We start from the raw sequence: 16,305 nt of genomic DNA on the forward strand, positions 1-16,305 counted from the left end.
CCCACAGCAATGGGATTGACTTTCAATTGCCCTCAGTGACCTGGCAACCACTCAGTTGTATCAATTGCTATGAAGAGTCAATGAAGAAATGAAACCATCAACCTTGACACTGGAAATGACTATGGCGAAAACATCCCTGTTGACTCTTCCAAGTTAGTCTGGGGACTCGTGCCAAAACTGGGAGAGCTGTCTCAGACTAGACAAGCAACTGCCTGACATGGACATATTCACGGAGTCATATGTTACAGATAGCATCTCAATCACTACTATCACCATCCTTGGATATTTACTGTCAGGGCAGGACAGAACAACAGAAGTTATGGCACATTCAGGCGGGACCTCCCTGGGAGTCCTCAACTTTGACTCCGGAACCCATGCAGTCTCACAGCTTAAGAGGAAACCTTCTGCTTGTTACTATGTACCATCCTTCCTCGATAGATGAATCTGTACTTCCTCCATGTTGATCAACACTTAGAGGAAGCACTGAGGGCAGTAAGGGTGCAAAGTCTGGAGGATTTTCTATCACCAAGAGTGACTCAGCAGCAACATTACTGATCAAGCTGGTTGGGTCCGAAAAGACACAGCTGCTAGACTGGATCTGCAGCAGGTAGTGAGGGAAACAACAAGAGGCAAATACATACTTGACCTTATCCTTATTAACCCTTGTTACAGATGCATCAGTTCATGATACTATCAGTAAGATTGACTGCCACAGTTTTTGTGGAGATGAGGTTTCACCTTCACATTGAGAATGTCTCCGTTGTTGTCTTGGTGCTAACACTGTGTTAAAAAGGACAGGCTTCAAACAGATCAAGCAACTGAAGACTGAGGATGAGGCCCTGTGGGCCATTGACAGCAGCAGAATCATTTTCGAAAATAATTGCAACCTCATGGCTCGGCATGCATAAATTTGGACAAAAGGCGTTGAGTTATAGACATGAAGTGAGAGTGACAACCCTTGACATCAAGGCCACTTTTGATCAAGGAGCCCCAGCAAAACTGGAATCAGTGGATATTGGGGGCAGATTTTCCACTGGATGAAGTTATATTTGGCACATCGGAAGATGGTTGTGGTTATTAGAAATCAGTCATCTCCGCTCAAGGACATTTCTGCAGGAATTGCTCAGGGTGGTGTCCTAAGCTCGACCATTTTCAGCTGCTTCATCAATGACTTGACCTTCATGATCATAAGTGACACGGTGGCTCAGTGGTTAGCACTGCTGCCTTAGTGCCAGGGAACCAGGTTTGACTCTAACCTTGGGCGACTGTCTGTGTGGAGTTTGCACATTCTCTCCATGTCTGCGTGGGTTTCCTCTGGGTGCTCCGGTACCCTCCCACAATCCAAAGATGTGCAGGTTAGGTGAGTTGGTCATACTAAATTGTCTATAGTGTTCAGGGATGGCTAGGTTTTGTGCATTAGTGAGGGGTAAATATAGGATAGGAGAATAGGTCTGGGCAAGTTACTCTTCGGAGGGTTGGTATGGACCTGTTGGGCCGGAGGGCCTGTTTCCACACTGTAGGGATTCTGTGGATAAGGTCAGAGTGGCATGGCTGCTGATGATTGCACAGTGTTCACCATTTGTGACTCCTCAGGTACTGAAGCAGTGCATGTTAAACGCAACAAGATCTGGATATTATCAATGCTTGGGCTGACAAATCGCAAATAACATTCATGCCTCTCAAATGCCAGGCAATGACCATCTCCAATAAGAGACAATATAACCATCACCCTTGACATTCAATGCTGTTACCATCACTGAATCCCCCAGTATCAACATACTAGAGTTTACTTTTGACCAGAAACTCAACTGGACTCGCCATACAAATACAATGGCTAAGAGCAGGTCAGGGGCTAGGAATACTAGAGCAAATAACTCCCTTCCTGGCTATCCAAAGCCTCCCCATCATCTATAAGCACATCTCACTTGCCTGGATGGGTGCATCTCCAACAACACTCAAGAAGCTTGATATTGTGCAAAACAAAACACCACATCCACTCCCTCCACTACCAACACTCAGTTTATTATCTACAAGTTGTACTACAGAAATTCACCAAAAATCCTTAGACAGCACTCTCTATACCCACAACAACTTGTATCGAGAAGGGCAAAGGCAACAGATAATTGAGAACACCAACACCTGCAAGTTCTCCTCCGAATCGCTCCTAATCCTTACTTGGGAATATGCTGCCAATCCCTCATTGCCACTCGATCAAAATCCTGAAATTCTCTCGTTAAGGTTAATGTGGGTCTACCTACAGCACATGGACTGCAGCAATTCAAGAAGACCGCTCACTACCACTTTTTCAAGGCCAATCGGGACAGGTAATAAATGCTAACTAGCCAATGATATTCACATCGCATGAGTGAATTTTGAAAAAAATTGAGGCTGCAGCCAGATCAACCACGATCTTATTGAATGGCAGGCAAGCTCTCAGGACTGAATGACCAACTTCTAGTCGGAATTCATAATGTTCGTAAATGTTAAGCCGGACATAGTTGTTATAACTAGTATCCATACAATATCAAGCATTTTACTCTGTCTGAGAACAGATCGATTGACTATGAAAGATTCAGAAGGAGGCCTTGGATGTTAAGTGCAAATTGGCGATGGAACAAAGGAGTACAATCATAGCTGATCAACCACTTCAAAATCTTTCACTTACCCAGCACCTTAACCCTGTCCATCACAGTAATGAGAAATCCGTAAATCTCCTCTTTAAATTTACTGAAAGACAGAGATTCCTCAGCCCTTGTGGTAGAAAATTCTAAAGGTTCACAGCGGGACGACACAGTGGTTCACTGGTTAGCACTGCTGCCTCACAGCACCAGGGTCCCAGGTTCGATTACACCCTCTGACGATAACTGTGTGGAGTTTGCACATTCTCCCTGTGTCTGTGTGGGTTTCCTCCGGGTGCTCCAGTTTCCTCCCACAATCCAAAGATGTGCAGGTTAGGTGAATTGGCCATGCTAAATTGCTCATAGTGTTAGGTGCATTGGTCAGAGGGAAATGGGTCTGGGTGGGTTACTCTTCGGAGGGTCGGTATGGACGAGTTGGGTCGAAGGGCCTGTTTCCACACTGTAGGGAATCGAATCAAAAAGCCCTCTGAGTAAAATTTCTCCTCTTTTTTGATGTAAATGGCATTTTCTTTATTTTTAAGTGTGCTCCCTGGTTTTATAATCACCAGCCAGGGGAAATCCCTTACCCAAATCTACCGTATCTATCTTTTTCAATATTTCGTAGGTTTCAATATGATCACCTGTCATTATTCAAAATTGTAAAGTGCACAAGCCCAGTTTGCCCAATTTCTTTTCAAAGGACAGTCCACCATCCGGGGAACAAGTCTGATGGACCTTTATTACACTATCTGTCAATCATATCTTTCCTGCAAAAAAGAGATTGAAACTGCCCGCAGTACTCCAGGTGTGGTCCAACAAAGGTTCTTTTCAGTTGAAGCAAGACTTCACTCATACTGTACACAAATTTTCTTACAATGAAGGCTAACATGGTGGCTCATTGGTTAGTACTGTTGCTTCACAGTGCCAGGGACCCGAGTTTGATTTCGTCCCTGACCGAATGTCTGTATGGAGTTTGCACGTTCTCCCAGTGTCTGTGGGTGCTCTGGCATCTTTCCACAGTCCAAAGATGTGCAGGTTAGGTGGATAGGAAATTGCCTATAGTGTCCAGGGATATGCAGGCTACGATGATTTAACCATGGGAAATGCAGGATTACAGGGATGTTGTAAGGGGTGGATCTGGATGGGATACTCTTTGGCGGGTTGGCATGGACTTCATACACCAAATGTTCATCTAGTCATCTCATTCATTTCTCCGATCAAAGAGGATAACTTCACATTTTTACACATTATATTCCATTTGCTGTGTTCTTGCATATTCACTCAGCTTGTCCAAATCTTTCTGAAGCCACTTTACAATTTCCTCACAAAACATATTTCCACTTAACTTTCTATCATCTGCAAATTTGAATCTCAAAATATTAAATTCAGTCATTGCATCTAAATTATTGATAGATATTGAAAGCCCCCACATACCAATCCTTCATTAGTCATAGCCTGCCAATGTGAGAAGTATTGATTTTTGAGCTGGGTCATTCAGTGTATTCAAGGCTGAGAAATGTTTTAATCAATTAAGGAATGAACGATAAAGGGGAAAAGGTATGAAAGTAGAGTTGAGGGTTATGAGATCACCCACGATCTCACTGAATGGTGGAGCAGACTCGCGCTGAATTGCCGACATCAGCTTGTCTCTTCTGGTCTTATTCCTACTTTACATTTTCTGAGTGTTAGCTAATTCTTAATCCATGCTAACACATTTCCTCCTATAGTTTTGCTCCAGCCTTTCTATTCAGTCTTCTGTGAGAGCTTTTATCAAAAGCCTTCTGAAAATCCAAGTATTAAATTCCATAGGTTCTCTTTGAACATCTTCAGAAAAATCCAAATTCAGCAAATAAGATTTCCCATTTGCAAATCCATGCTGCCTATGCCCAATTGGATCATTGTCAATCACAGCTTGCAAGCTGTCACTTTGAATCCTGACCTAGTCTTCCACTTCAGTGATACACTTCATTGGAAATGCTGCTGGAAGGTTTAAGTCATTTTGCAGAATTCCTTCGATGTATAACTAATTGACAACAACATTCACCGCAACATTTTTTTGTGTTGAGCAACTAAAATTTAGATTGGCATTGCCGTTCCTGACTTTGAGGTTAAAATTAACATGCTGCTGAAGTTGGGTGTTAAAAATTCAAAATATTCCTTTCCTGAACAGTAAATTCCTTTATTCATTAAAACAAAATTTGGCAAAAATGTTTTTCTCATCTTTGAAATGAATTTCACATTTTGTCAGCTATGCCTTTCCCCTGTTTTAAGGCTCATTATTTCTTTCTGTTCTCTTCAGGTTTTAGCATTAAAGCTGTTCCATTCCAGAATGCTATCCTCAACGTGAAAGAACTTGGAGGTATGTGTACTTTAAGCAAAGTATGTTTTGAATTACTGAAAAACTAAATGGTTAGTTTTGTGCTTTTGTACAAAAACATTCTGGTGGAGGGATTTGCACTGTCTTGATCATGCAAAGGGAATGATAAATTTATATTTTCAGTTTGGGAGAATCTGTAGAGGGCTGGTTACAAATAATAGTAATAATTATGTGGTGGCAAGTAACTTTGTTAGGGTGCTGAGTATTAAAAAAGGAATCGTTTTGCTCGAACTGCTTGGGAGGATTTAAACTAGTAAGGTGGGGGGTGGGACCCAGGGAGATAGTGAGGAAAGAGATCAATCTGAGACTGGTACAGTTGAGAACAGAAATGAGTCAAACAGTCAGGGCAAGCAGGGATAAATTAAATTAAACTGCATTTATTTTAGTGCAAGGGGCCTAATGGGGAAGGCTGATGAACTCAGGACATGGTTAGGAACATGGGACTGGGATATCATAGCAATTACAGAAACATGGCTCAGGGCTGGCAGCTTGATGTTCCAGGATACAAATGGTACAGGAAGGATAGAAAGGGAGGCAAGAGAGGAGGGGGAGTGGCATTTTTGATTAGGGATACCATTACAGCTGTGCTGAGGGAGGATATTCCTGGAAATACATCCTGGGAAGTTATTTGGGTTGAACTGAGAAATAAGAAAGGGATGATCACCTTATTGGGATTGTATTATAGACCCCCTAATAGTCAGAGGGAAATTGGGAAACAAACTTGTAAGGAGATCTCAGCTATCTGTAAGAATAATAGGGTAGTTATGGTAGGGGATTTTAACTTTCCAAACATCGACTGGGACTGCCATAGTGTTAAAGGTTTAGATGGAGAGGAATTTCTTAAGTATGTACAAGACAATTTTCTGATTCAGTATGTGGATGTACCGACTAGAGAAGATGCAAAACTTGACCTACTCTTTGGAGATAAGGCAGGGCAGGTGACTGAGGTGTCAGTGGGGGAGCACTTTGGGGCCAGCAACTATAATTCTATTCGTTTTAAAATCATGATGGAAAAGGAAAGACCAGATGTATAAGTTGAAGTTCTAAATTGGAGAAAGGCCGGTTTGACGGAATTAGGCAAGAACTTTCAAAAGCTGATTGGAGGCAGATGTTCGCAGGTAAAGGGATGACTGGAAAATTAGATAACGAGAATCCAGAGAAAGTATATTCCTGTCAGGGTGAAAGGGAAGGTGTACGTAATGCTGGATGACTAAAGAATTTGAGGGTTTGGTTAAGAAAAAGAAGGAAGCATATGTCAGGTCTGACAGGATAGATAGAGTGAATCCTTAGAAGAGTATAAAGGAAATAGGAGTATGCTTAAGAGGGAAATTAGGAGGGCTAAAAGGGGACATGAGATAGCTTTGGCAAACAGAATTAAGGAGAATCCAAAGGGTTTTTACAAATGTATTAAGGATAAAAGGGTAACTAGGGAGAGAATAGGGCCCCTCCAAGATCAGCAAGGTGGCCTTTGTGTGGAGCCACAGAAAATGGGGGAGATACTAAATGAATATTTTACATCAGTATTTACTGTGGAAAAGGATATGGAAGATATGGACTGTAGGAAAATATATGGTGACATCTTGCAAAATCTCCAGATGACAGAGGAGGAAGTGCTGGATGACTTGAAACGGGTAAAGGTGGATAAATCCCTAGGACCTGATCAGGTGTACCCGAGAACTCTGTGGGAAGCTGGAGAAGTGATTGCTGGGCCTCTTGCTGAGATATTTGTATCATCGATAGTCACAGGTGAGGTGCCGGAAGACTGGAGGTTGGCAAACATGGTGCCACTGTTTAAGAAGGGCGGTAAAGACAAGCCAGGGAACTATAGTCCGGTGAGCCTGACCTCAGTGGTGGGCAAGTTGTTGGAGGGAATCCTGAGGGACAGGTGGTACATGTATTTGGAAAGGCACGGACTGATTAGGGATAGTCAACATGGTTTTGTGTGTGGGAAATCATGCCTCACAAACTTGATTGAGCTCTTTGAAGAAGTAACAAAGAAGATTGATGAGGGCAGAGCAGTGGATGTGATCTATATGGACTTCAGTAAGGCGTTTGACAAAATTCCCCATGGGAGACTGATTAGCAAGGTTAGATCTCATGGGAGAACTAGCCATTTGGATACAGAACTGGCTCTAAGGTAGAAGACAGAGGGTGGTGGTGGAGGGTTGTTTTTCAGACTGGAGGCCTGTGACCAGTGGAGTGCCACAAGGATTGGTGCTGGGTCCTCTACTTTTTGTCATTTACATAAATGATTTGGATGCGAGCCTAAGAGGTACAGTTAGTAAGTTTGCAGATGACACCAAAATTGGAGGTGTAGTGGACAGCGAAGAGGGTTACCTCAGATTACAACAGGATCTGGACCAGATGGGCCAATGGGCTGAGAAGTGGCAATGGATTTTAATTCAGATAAATGCGAGGTGCTGCATTTTGGGAAAGCAAATCTTCGCAGGACTTATACACTTAATGGTAAGGGTCTCTTGTTATGAAGGCCAGCATGCTATTAGCCTTCTTCACTATCTGCTGTACCTGCATTCTTACCTTCATTGACTGGTGTACAAGAACACCCAGATCTTTTTGTAACCCTTACCTAAATTGATTCCATTGAGGTAGTAATCTGCCTTCCTGTTCTTGCCACCAAAGTGGATAACCATGCAGTTATCCACATTAATCTGCATCTGCCATGCATCTGACCACTTACCTAACCTGTACAGGTCACCCTGTAATCTCCTAACATCCTCCTCACATTTCACCCTGCCACCCAGCTTAGTATCATCAGCAAATTTGCTAATGTTATTACTAATACCATCTTCTATATCATTAACATATATTGTAAAAAGCTGCAGTCCCAGCACTGGTTACTGCCTGCCATTCCGAAATGCAGCCGCTTATCACTAGTCTTTGCTTCCTATCAGCCAACCAACTTTCAATCCAAGTTAGTACTTTGCCCCCAATACCATCCGCCCTAATTTTGCTCACTAACCTCCTATATGGGACTTTATCAAAAGCTTTCTGAAAGTCCAGGTACACTACATCTACTGGATCTCCCTCGTCCATCTTCCGAGTTACATCCTCAAAAAATTCAAGAAGATTAGTCAAGCATGATTTCCCCTTCATAAATCCATGCTGACTCTGACCTATCCTATTACTACTATCCAGATGTGTCGTAATTTCATCCTTTTATAATAGACTCCAGCATCTTTCCCACCACTGAGGTCAGACTAACTGGTTTATAATTTCCTGCTTTCTGTCTCCCACCTTTCTTAAAAAGTGATATAACATTAGCCTCCCTCCAATCCTCAGGAACTGATCCCGAATCTATCGAACTCTGGAAAATAATCACCAACGCATCCACGATTTCTTGAGCCACCTCCTTCAGTATCTTGGAATGTAGACCATCAGGCCCCGGGGACTTATCAACCTTTAGACCTAACAGTCTCTTCAACACCAATCCCTGGCAAATATAAATTCCCTTAAGTGCAGGTCCTTCACCCACTGTTACCTCAGGGAGATTGCTTGTGTCTTCCCCAGTGAACACAGATCTGAAGTAACAATTCAATTCTTCTGCCATTTCTTTGTTCCTTGTAATATATTCCCCTGTTTCTGTTTTCAAGGGCCCAATTTTAGTCTTAACCATTTTTTTGCATTTCACATACCTAAAAAAGCTTTTGCTATCCTCCTTTGTATTTTCGGCCAGTTTACCTTCATACCTCATTTTTTCTTTGCGTACTTCCTTCTTTGTAATCCTCTGTTGTTGTTTAAAAGTTTCCCAGTCCTCAGTTTTCCCACTTATCTTTGCTCTGTTATACTTTTTCTCTTTTAACTTTATATTTTTCTTAACTTCCCTCATCAGCCGTGGCATCCCATGCCTCCTCCTGGGATCTTTCTTCCTTTTTGGAATGAACTGATCCTGCATCTTCTGCATTATACACAGAAATATCCGCTGTTGTTCCTCCACTGTCATCCCTGCTAAGATATTGCATCATTGAAGTTTGGCCAGCTCCTCCCTCATAGCTCCATAGTTCCCTTTATTCAGCAGAAATATTCTCACTTCCGATTGTACCCTCTCCCCCTCAAATTGCAGATTGAAGCTTATTGTATTATGGTCACTACTTCCCAATGGCTCCTTCACTTCGAGGTCCCTGATCAATTCTAGTTCGTTGCACAATACCAGATCCAGAATTGCCTTCTCCCTGATCTGCTCCAGCACCAGCTGTTCTAAGAATCCATCTCAGAGGCACTCCACAAAGTCTCTTTCTTGAGGTCCAATACCATCCTGATTCTCCCAGTCTACCTGCATGTTGAAATCCCCCATAACAACTGCAGTAACATCTTTGCGACAGGCCAAGTTCAGCTCCTGATTCAATTTACATCTGACATCCAGACTACTATTTGGGGGCCTGTAGATAACTCCTAAGAGGGCCTTTTTACCCTTAGAATTTCTCAGCTCTATCCGCACTGACTCTACATCCCCTGATTCTCTGTCCCCGCGCAAGGGACTGAATATCATCCCTTCCCAACATGGCCACCCCACCCCCTCTGCCCGTCAGTCTGTCCTTTCAAAAGCACGTGTAGCCTTGAATATTCATTTCCCAGGCCCTGTCCACTTGAAGCCACATCTCAGTTATCCCCACAATATCGTATCTGCCAATTTCCACAAGAGCCTCAAGCTCATCCATCTTATCTCTAATGCTTCGTGCATTCATGTATAGTATTTTTAATTTGTTACTGCCCTCACCCTTCCCATCAACTCCTATTTTACTCAACCTTACAGCATGACCCCTTTTTGAATTTTCTGCCTCATTGATACAGTTGTCTTTCTTGGGTTCCCTTGTTCTAACTTTCCCTTCAATTTCTTGCTTAAACATCAAGTTTGTCCTCCCCCCCCCCCCCCCCCCCCCCCACTACTTAGTTTAAATGTAGCATTAAATATTGACCGTTCACTGGTGGGCATTGACTGGAGATGCACCGGTGGTATGTAATGTGGTCAGAACAAAACTAGTTAAGTTTGTTTGGAGATGCATAGTTGTGATGTAAATATGTGTAAAAACAAAATTCATAGAAATGTGTAAAAACATTTGGACAAATATATGGAGAGGAAAGGTTTGGAAGGATACGGGCCAAGTGCAGGGAAATGGGGTTAGCGTGGACAGACATTTTTATTGGCATCTCCAGTTTGGGCCAAAGGACCTGTCTCTGTGCTGTAGGACTCTATGGCTTGATGATTAAACTCCAGTTCTATCTATCTTTACTTACCAAGAAAAAACAGGATAAGGTGTGAATCAAGCTGAAGTTCAACCTTGATAAATGTGAAATGATTCATTTGGAAGGTCGAATTTAAATGTCAAATACAGGGTTAAAGACCAGATTCTTGGTCGTGTGGAGGAATAGCGCGATCTTGGGGTCCATGTACATAGATCCTACAAAGTTGCCACCCAAGTTGATAGGGTTGTTAAGAAAACCTCTATGGTGTTTTGGCTTCCATTAACGGGGGATTGAGTTTAAGAGCTACAAGGTTTTGCTGCAGGTCTATAAAACCATGGTTAGACCACACTAATGTGTCCAGTTCTTGTTGCCTCATTATAGGAAGGATGTAGATGCTTTAGAGACTATGCAGAGGAGATTAACGAGGATGCTGCCTGGATTAGAGGGCATGTCTTATGAAGAAAGATTGAGTGAGTTCAGGCTTTTCACACTGGAGAGAAGAAGGAAGAGAGGTGATTTGATAGAGATCTACAAGGTAATGAGATGCGTAGATACAGTACATAGGCAGAGACTTTTCCCCAGGGCAGAAATGGTTGTCAAGAGGGTCATAATTTAAAGGTGATTGGTGGAAGGTTTAGGGGAGATATCAGCAGTAGGTTGTTTATGTGGAGAGTGGTGGATGCGTGGACTGCACTGCCAGTGGTGCTCGTAGAGTCAGACACATTGGGGACATTTAAGCATCTAATGGAGAAACACATGGATGGCCCGTAAATTAAGGGTTTGTAGGTTAGATTGATCTTAGATTAAGATAAATGCTTGACACAATATCATGGGCCGAAGACACAGTCACAGCCTGTACTGTTCTATGTTCTGAGTTATATTGTCTTGGCTGGTTTCTGACATGTGACTGTACTGAACTACATTTATTGAGAAAAATGGGGAATATACCATTGCACTCTTTCTTGCAGTGTGCTCCAGAACTACTGTGTCCCTGGAAAAACTTCACCAGTACAATTACATCTGATTGAGAATGTGAATAATAAGCCATGTATATCTTGTCCACATGATACAGGACCTGTCTAACCTGGGCAAATTGTGCATCATCAATCTACTCCATTATCTGCAAAGTCATGGAAGGTTTCATTGAAGTGCAGTCAAACAGCACTTACTCAATACTAACCTGTTCACCGATCCTGAATTTGGGTTCTGGTTGCATCAACAACTCTAGACCTTAGTCTGAAAATGGCCAAAAGACTTGCATTTCAGAAATGAGTAACACAGCTTTTGCCCAAGTGTGACAGGGTAGAGGCCTAGGAAAATTAAAAATTGGTTGGGAATAAAGAGGAAAACACACCTCTTTATTGGAGGCCAACTGTCTCATGCACAGGAATCGCTTGGTAGTTTCCTAGGTCCAGTCATCTTCAGTCGTTTCATATAAGTAATATCAGTGCCAGGCAATGATTATCTCCAACAAGAAGCTGACTGTTTCCTCTGGACATTCAACAGTTTTACTATCACTAAATACCCGCTATTAACATCCTCGGCTTACAATTGATCAGAAACTGACCTGGACCAGTCATAAAAAAACTGTGACTGACAAAAGGCAAAAGCTAGGAAATTTTGTTGCAAATAACATGCCTAACATCCCAAAGTCTATCCACTATGTTCAAAGCATGTCTCATGCATGATGGAATGCTGCCTCTGAATAATACCACTCCTGCAATGCTCAATTGCTATAAATTAATATCCACCACCTTTAAAGTTTCATTGCCTCTGCCACCGGCCTATTGAGGTTACACATTTTGAACATCATTCAGAAAAAGAAGCTCACTTGATTGACACCCTATTCACTATCTAAGCATTCACTCCCTAACACTGTTACAAGTGTGCACCATCTATGAGACACATTTCTTCAAATTGCGCATGCTCTTTCAGTTTACAAAGTTCTGAATGTAGGTTTGCTTACTGAGCTGGAAAGTTCATTTTCAGGCGTTTCATCATCACCATACTAGGTAACATCTTCAGTGAGCCTCCAGATGAAGCACTGCTGATGGTTCCTGCTTTCTTTTTATGTTTGGGTTTCCTTGGGTTGGTGATGCCATTTCCTATGGTGATGTCATTTCCTGTTCTTTTTCTCAAGGGGTGGTAAATGGGGTCCAAGTCAATGTGTTTGTTGATAGAGTTCTGGTTGGAATGCCATGCTTCTAGGAATTCTCGTGCATATCTCTGTTTGGCTTGTCCGAGGATGGATGTGTTGCTCCAGTGTCCTTCCTTATCTGCACGTAAGAATACTAGTGAGAGAGGGTCATGTTGTTTTGTTGCTAGTTGATGTTCATGTGTCCTGGTGGCTAGTGTTTTGCCTGTTTCACCAATGTAGTGTTTGTTACAGTCCTTGCATGGTATTTTGTAAATTACATTAGTTTTGCTTGTTGTGTGTATAGGGTCTTTCAAGTTCATTAACTGCTGTTTTAGTGTGTTGGTGGCTTTGTGGGCTACCTTGATGCCAAGGGTCCTGAGTAGTCTGGCAGTCATTCTTTGATGTATGAGAGAGTGGCTAGGGTTTCTGGACGTGTTTTGTCTGCTTGTTTAGGTTTGTTGCTGAGAAATCGGCAGACTGTGTTCACTGGGTACCCATTCTTTTTGAGTACATGGTATAGGTGATTTTCCTCTGCTCTGTGTAGTTCCTCTGTGCTACAGTGTGCGTGGAGGCTTGTTGAAATAATGTTCTGATGCAGCTTCATTTGTGGATATTAGGATGATTGCTTCTATAGTTCAATCTTTGGTCCATAGGTGTTGTTTTCCTACAGCAAATTGTAACAAACACTACATTCGACAAACAGGCAGAAAACTAGCCAGCAGGATACATGAACATCAATTAGCCACAAAACAACATGACCCTCTCTCACTAGTATCCGGACGTACAGCTAAGGAAGGACACCACTTCGGCTGGGACAACACATCCATCCTAGGACAAGCCAAACAGAGACACTCACGAGAATTCTTAGAAGCATGGCATTCCAACTGGAACAAACCTATTGACTTGAACCCCATTTACCACCCCTGAGAAAAAGAACAGGAAATTACATCATCATAGGAAATGGTGTCACCACAGGAAATGGTGTCACCAACCCAAGGAAACCCAAACACATAAATAGAAAACAGGAAACATCAGCAGTGCTTCATCCGGAGGCTCATGGAAGATGTTACCGAGGATGGAGACGAAACGTCTGAAAATTAACCTTCCAGCTCAGTGAGCAAACCTACATCCAGAACCTCAACCTGAGCTACAAATCTTAAAGTTTGCTAGTTTACAAAGTATCAAAGAATACAAAGTGATATCATTTAAACCCACAAAATATTTGAAGAGTACAGTTCCAAGTTTACCCAATCTCTCCTCAAAGATTGTTCTGCCATTCCAGAACAATTCTGTGGGACTTTTGTTGCACTCTATATGGCAGCAATATATTTCCTGAGATAAAGAGTTCAAAACTACACACAGTATTCCTGATGTACTCTAACCAAGCTCTCATACTTCATTACCAATAACACTTGCCACCTAGAAGGCTGTGGAACACATTGTGCAAGTTCTACTCTAAACTGCATACTATCTTGACTCTGAAACTTATCACCATTCCTTTACAGGCACTGGGACAAAGTCCTAGAATATCTTCCTTACTATCTTTGCGAATGTATTGCACACGAGATGGATTGCACCTGTTCAAAAAGACAGCTTATCAGTACCTTCTTGTAAATTGGGTTGGTGAAATAAATGCTGGGATTACTGACAGATTCTGCAACTGTGAATACATTTAAAAACAGTATTGAAGTCAAAGACGAGACAAGAGATTTTCAAATACTAAGAATCAAGAGCAATGAAGATCTTGTAGGATGGTAGAGTTGAGGTAGAAGGATAGTTATGATCCTGTTGAAGGGCATGTTCATAAGGTCAATGTTTTTGTGTCCTTTTATTTCTACCATTCTTGTAAATTTTATGATCCATTTTAAACCTGTTTGTGGAGTCGAACCATGTTAACATATATCTCTTTCATCAATCTGATTGTTCAAAAGTTATTGCAAATTGATCCTATTTTGAAGCATCATATCCGACAGTAAAACTTTGTGCACAAGTTGTGCCTCTACTGAATTCAGAAGATCATCAATTCTCTACAGAGGCTGTCAATATCTTTGTATGAACAGGGTAAATATGAAGAAGCTCCCTTCAGGCTGCTGTTGCTGCTGAGACTGAATGGTCATATACTGAGAATGGTTCTCTTGCTTGCTTATCAATGGGATGAGGTGGTGAGTGGGGAGAAGGTGGAATGATGCTATATTTCCAAGTATCGCCAGCAGTGGCCAAAGCTGAAAGACAAAGAGGGTGATTGCCCTCCGTTGGAGGAAACCTACCCACAGAGGATGGTAGTCTGTTAAGTTTGTTTTGAATTTTAAGCTTGTGTTCATTCCCATTCTGTGTATTTTGATGTGTAAAAGTTAAAACTGTTTTGAATATAAGTAAAGAAGTCACTGAAAGTCGCTAATTATTTAAATCTATGCTTCAGCAATTCTAAGTTAGACTGCATGAAGGTTTGCAGTGATAGATGGCAGACGTGTTGTACTGAAGTGTGAGATCTCATAACTGAAGAGTTTGTTTGTCATGTTGTAATTATCTTTTTCTGTTGCCTAGTAGCAAAAATGTAAATCAAACTGAGATGATGCCCCACTTTGTTAATCAACTATTTGACACATTTCCATATATTTCCTTTCTTAATTTACAACGATCACAACTCAATTAGTTAACAATGGATTGCCAGTCTGCCAGTTTTTAGTGAGGCATGAAAGCAACCTGCCCTTGCCCATCTGTCTGTGTATCACTCAGTTTTGATTGTGTTAGACAATAGTTCTGATATCTCGCCTACATTGATTACATATTTTGAAGTGTTAGATTGTACGAAGAAAGCATTGAGTTTGAATTGATAATTCTGAAATTGTGGAACCATGTTCATTTTTCACATAACTATCTACTTATATGGTTGGTAAGAATAAATTTAAAGTTGATAATGCTATTAGTTCACCACACAGCTGAGTAAATCAATAAGGATGCCGTCAATTTTCTTGTCAATGCATTAGATCATTGGCTAAGTTTCCAGTCTTGCCTTCATCTTGATGAGGAAGTTAAATATCTTAATATGATCTGTCAATTAGAATTGTTGAATCTCTACAGTGCGGAAAGAGGCCATTTGGCCCATTTGAGTCTGTACTGACCCTCCAAAGAGCCTCCCACCCAGACCCAGACCTCCACAGGATCTCAATTAATATCATAAGTTTGTGAAGAATGTCTTTAATTTGAAATATGAAATAAATATTATAGATTGCAAAACAGTGGATTTAGACTGCATAAATAAATGCTTTTCTCCAAATCCTTCTATATTAAAATATAATAGAATAAGCGTTCAAACAGTCAAAATGAATAGCTTCAAATAAATAATAGAAAATGATCAATCCAGACAACAGAGCAAATTCCCTATTGAGTTGAAAGATGAGTGTATTGGGAAAGGATTATTTGTTTCTCTCGATTTCAACAAGAAAATAGTCTGCACCCAGCCAAGATCAAATGCAGCAAAGATTAATCACAAATCATTACCCAGGCAACAAAGCCGTTGGCTCTCTTTGGCCCATTATGACTCTGTTTGAGACTCATTATTTTATGTAGGTATGCCACACCCATAGCTGTATTTGATTTTAATTGTTGAAGCTCCCTAAAAAAAAGCTTGTTGCTAGTGCGATATATTCACTGGCCAGTGCAGCCAACTGTTGTTTTTACTGATTTTTCAAATTTTGTACTGAAAAAGTAGCTAACTTTTATCTAATAATTTGTGAATTTCTCTAGTCAAAGCAATGCTTCAAATAATTAAGGACTTGATAGCTACCCACCAGAATCATTTTGTGGATATATTCCCTCTGCCCTTCTTTCTCAGAGAATATTCCTTTATTTCATGTTGTCACTTTCCCCACAAATATGCAGTGTTCTGGACTAAAACATTCCATTGCCAATGGCACTTTATACATGAGGTAGGGTTAGAGTGGCTGATTTAACAACAAGACAGCTTTTGA

At 41.4% G+C, this 16,305-nt stretch overlaps 1 protein-coding gene across 3 annotated transcripts in view; it reads left to right on the plus strand.

Moving 5' to 3' along the window:
- LOC140477681 (ADP-ribosylation factor-like protein 15) overlaps positions 1 to 16,305 on the plus strand; it is a 291,815-nt gene that overhangs the window by 107,675 nt on the left and 167,835 nt on the right. For all 3 annotated transcript variants that reach the window (XM_072571623.1, XM_072571621.1, XM_072571622.1), the window contains exon 3: positions 4,918 to 4,977. In XM_072571623.1, the coding sequence (XP_072427724.1) occupies positions 4,918 to 4,977 (60 nt within the window). The remainder of the gene's footprint in view (positions 1 to 4,917; positions 4,978 to 16,305) is intronic.

This window comes from Chiloscyllium punctatum, chromosome 1, assembly GCF_047496795.1.
Source record: "Chiloscyllium punctatum isolate Juve2018m chromosome 1, sChiPun1.3, whole genome shotgun sequence".
Classification (NCBI taxonomy): Eukaryota; Metazoa; Chordata; class Chondrichthyes; order Orectolobiformes; family Hemiscylliidae; genus Chiloscyllium; species Chiloscyllium punctatum.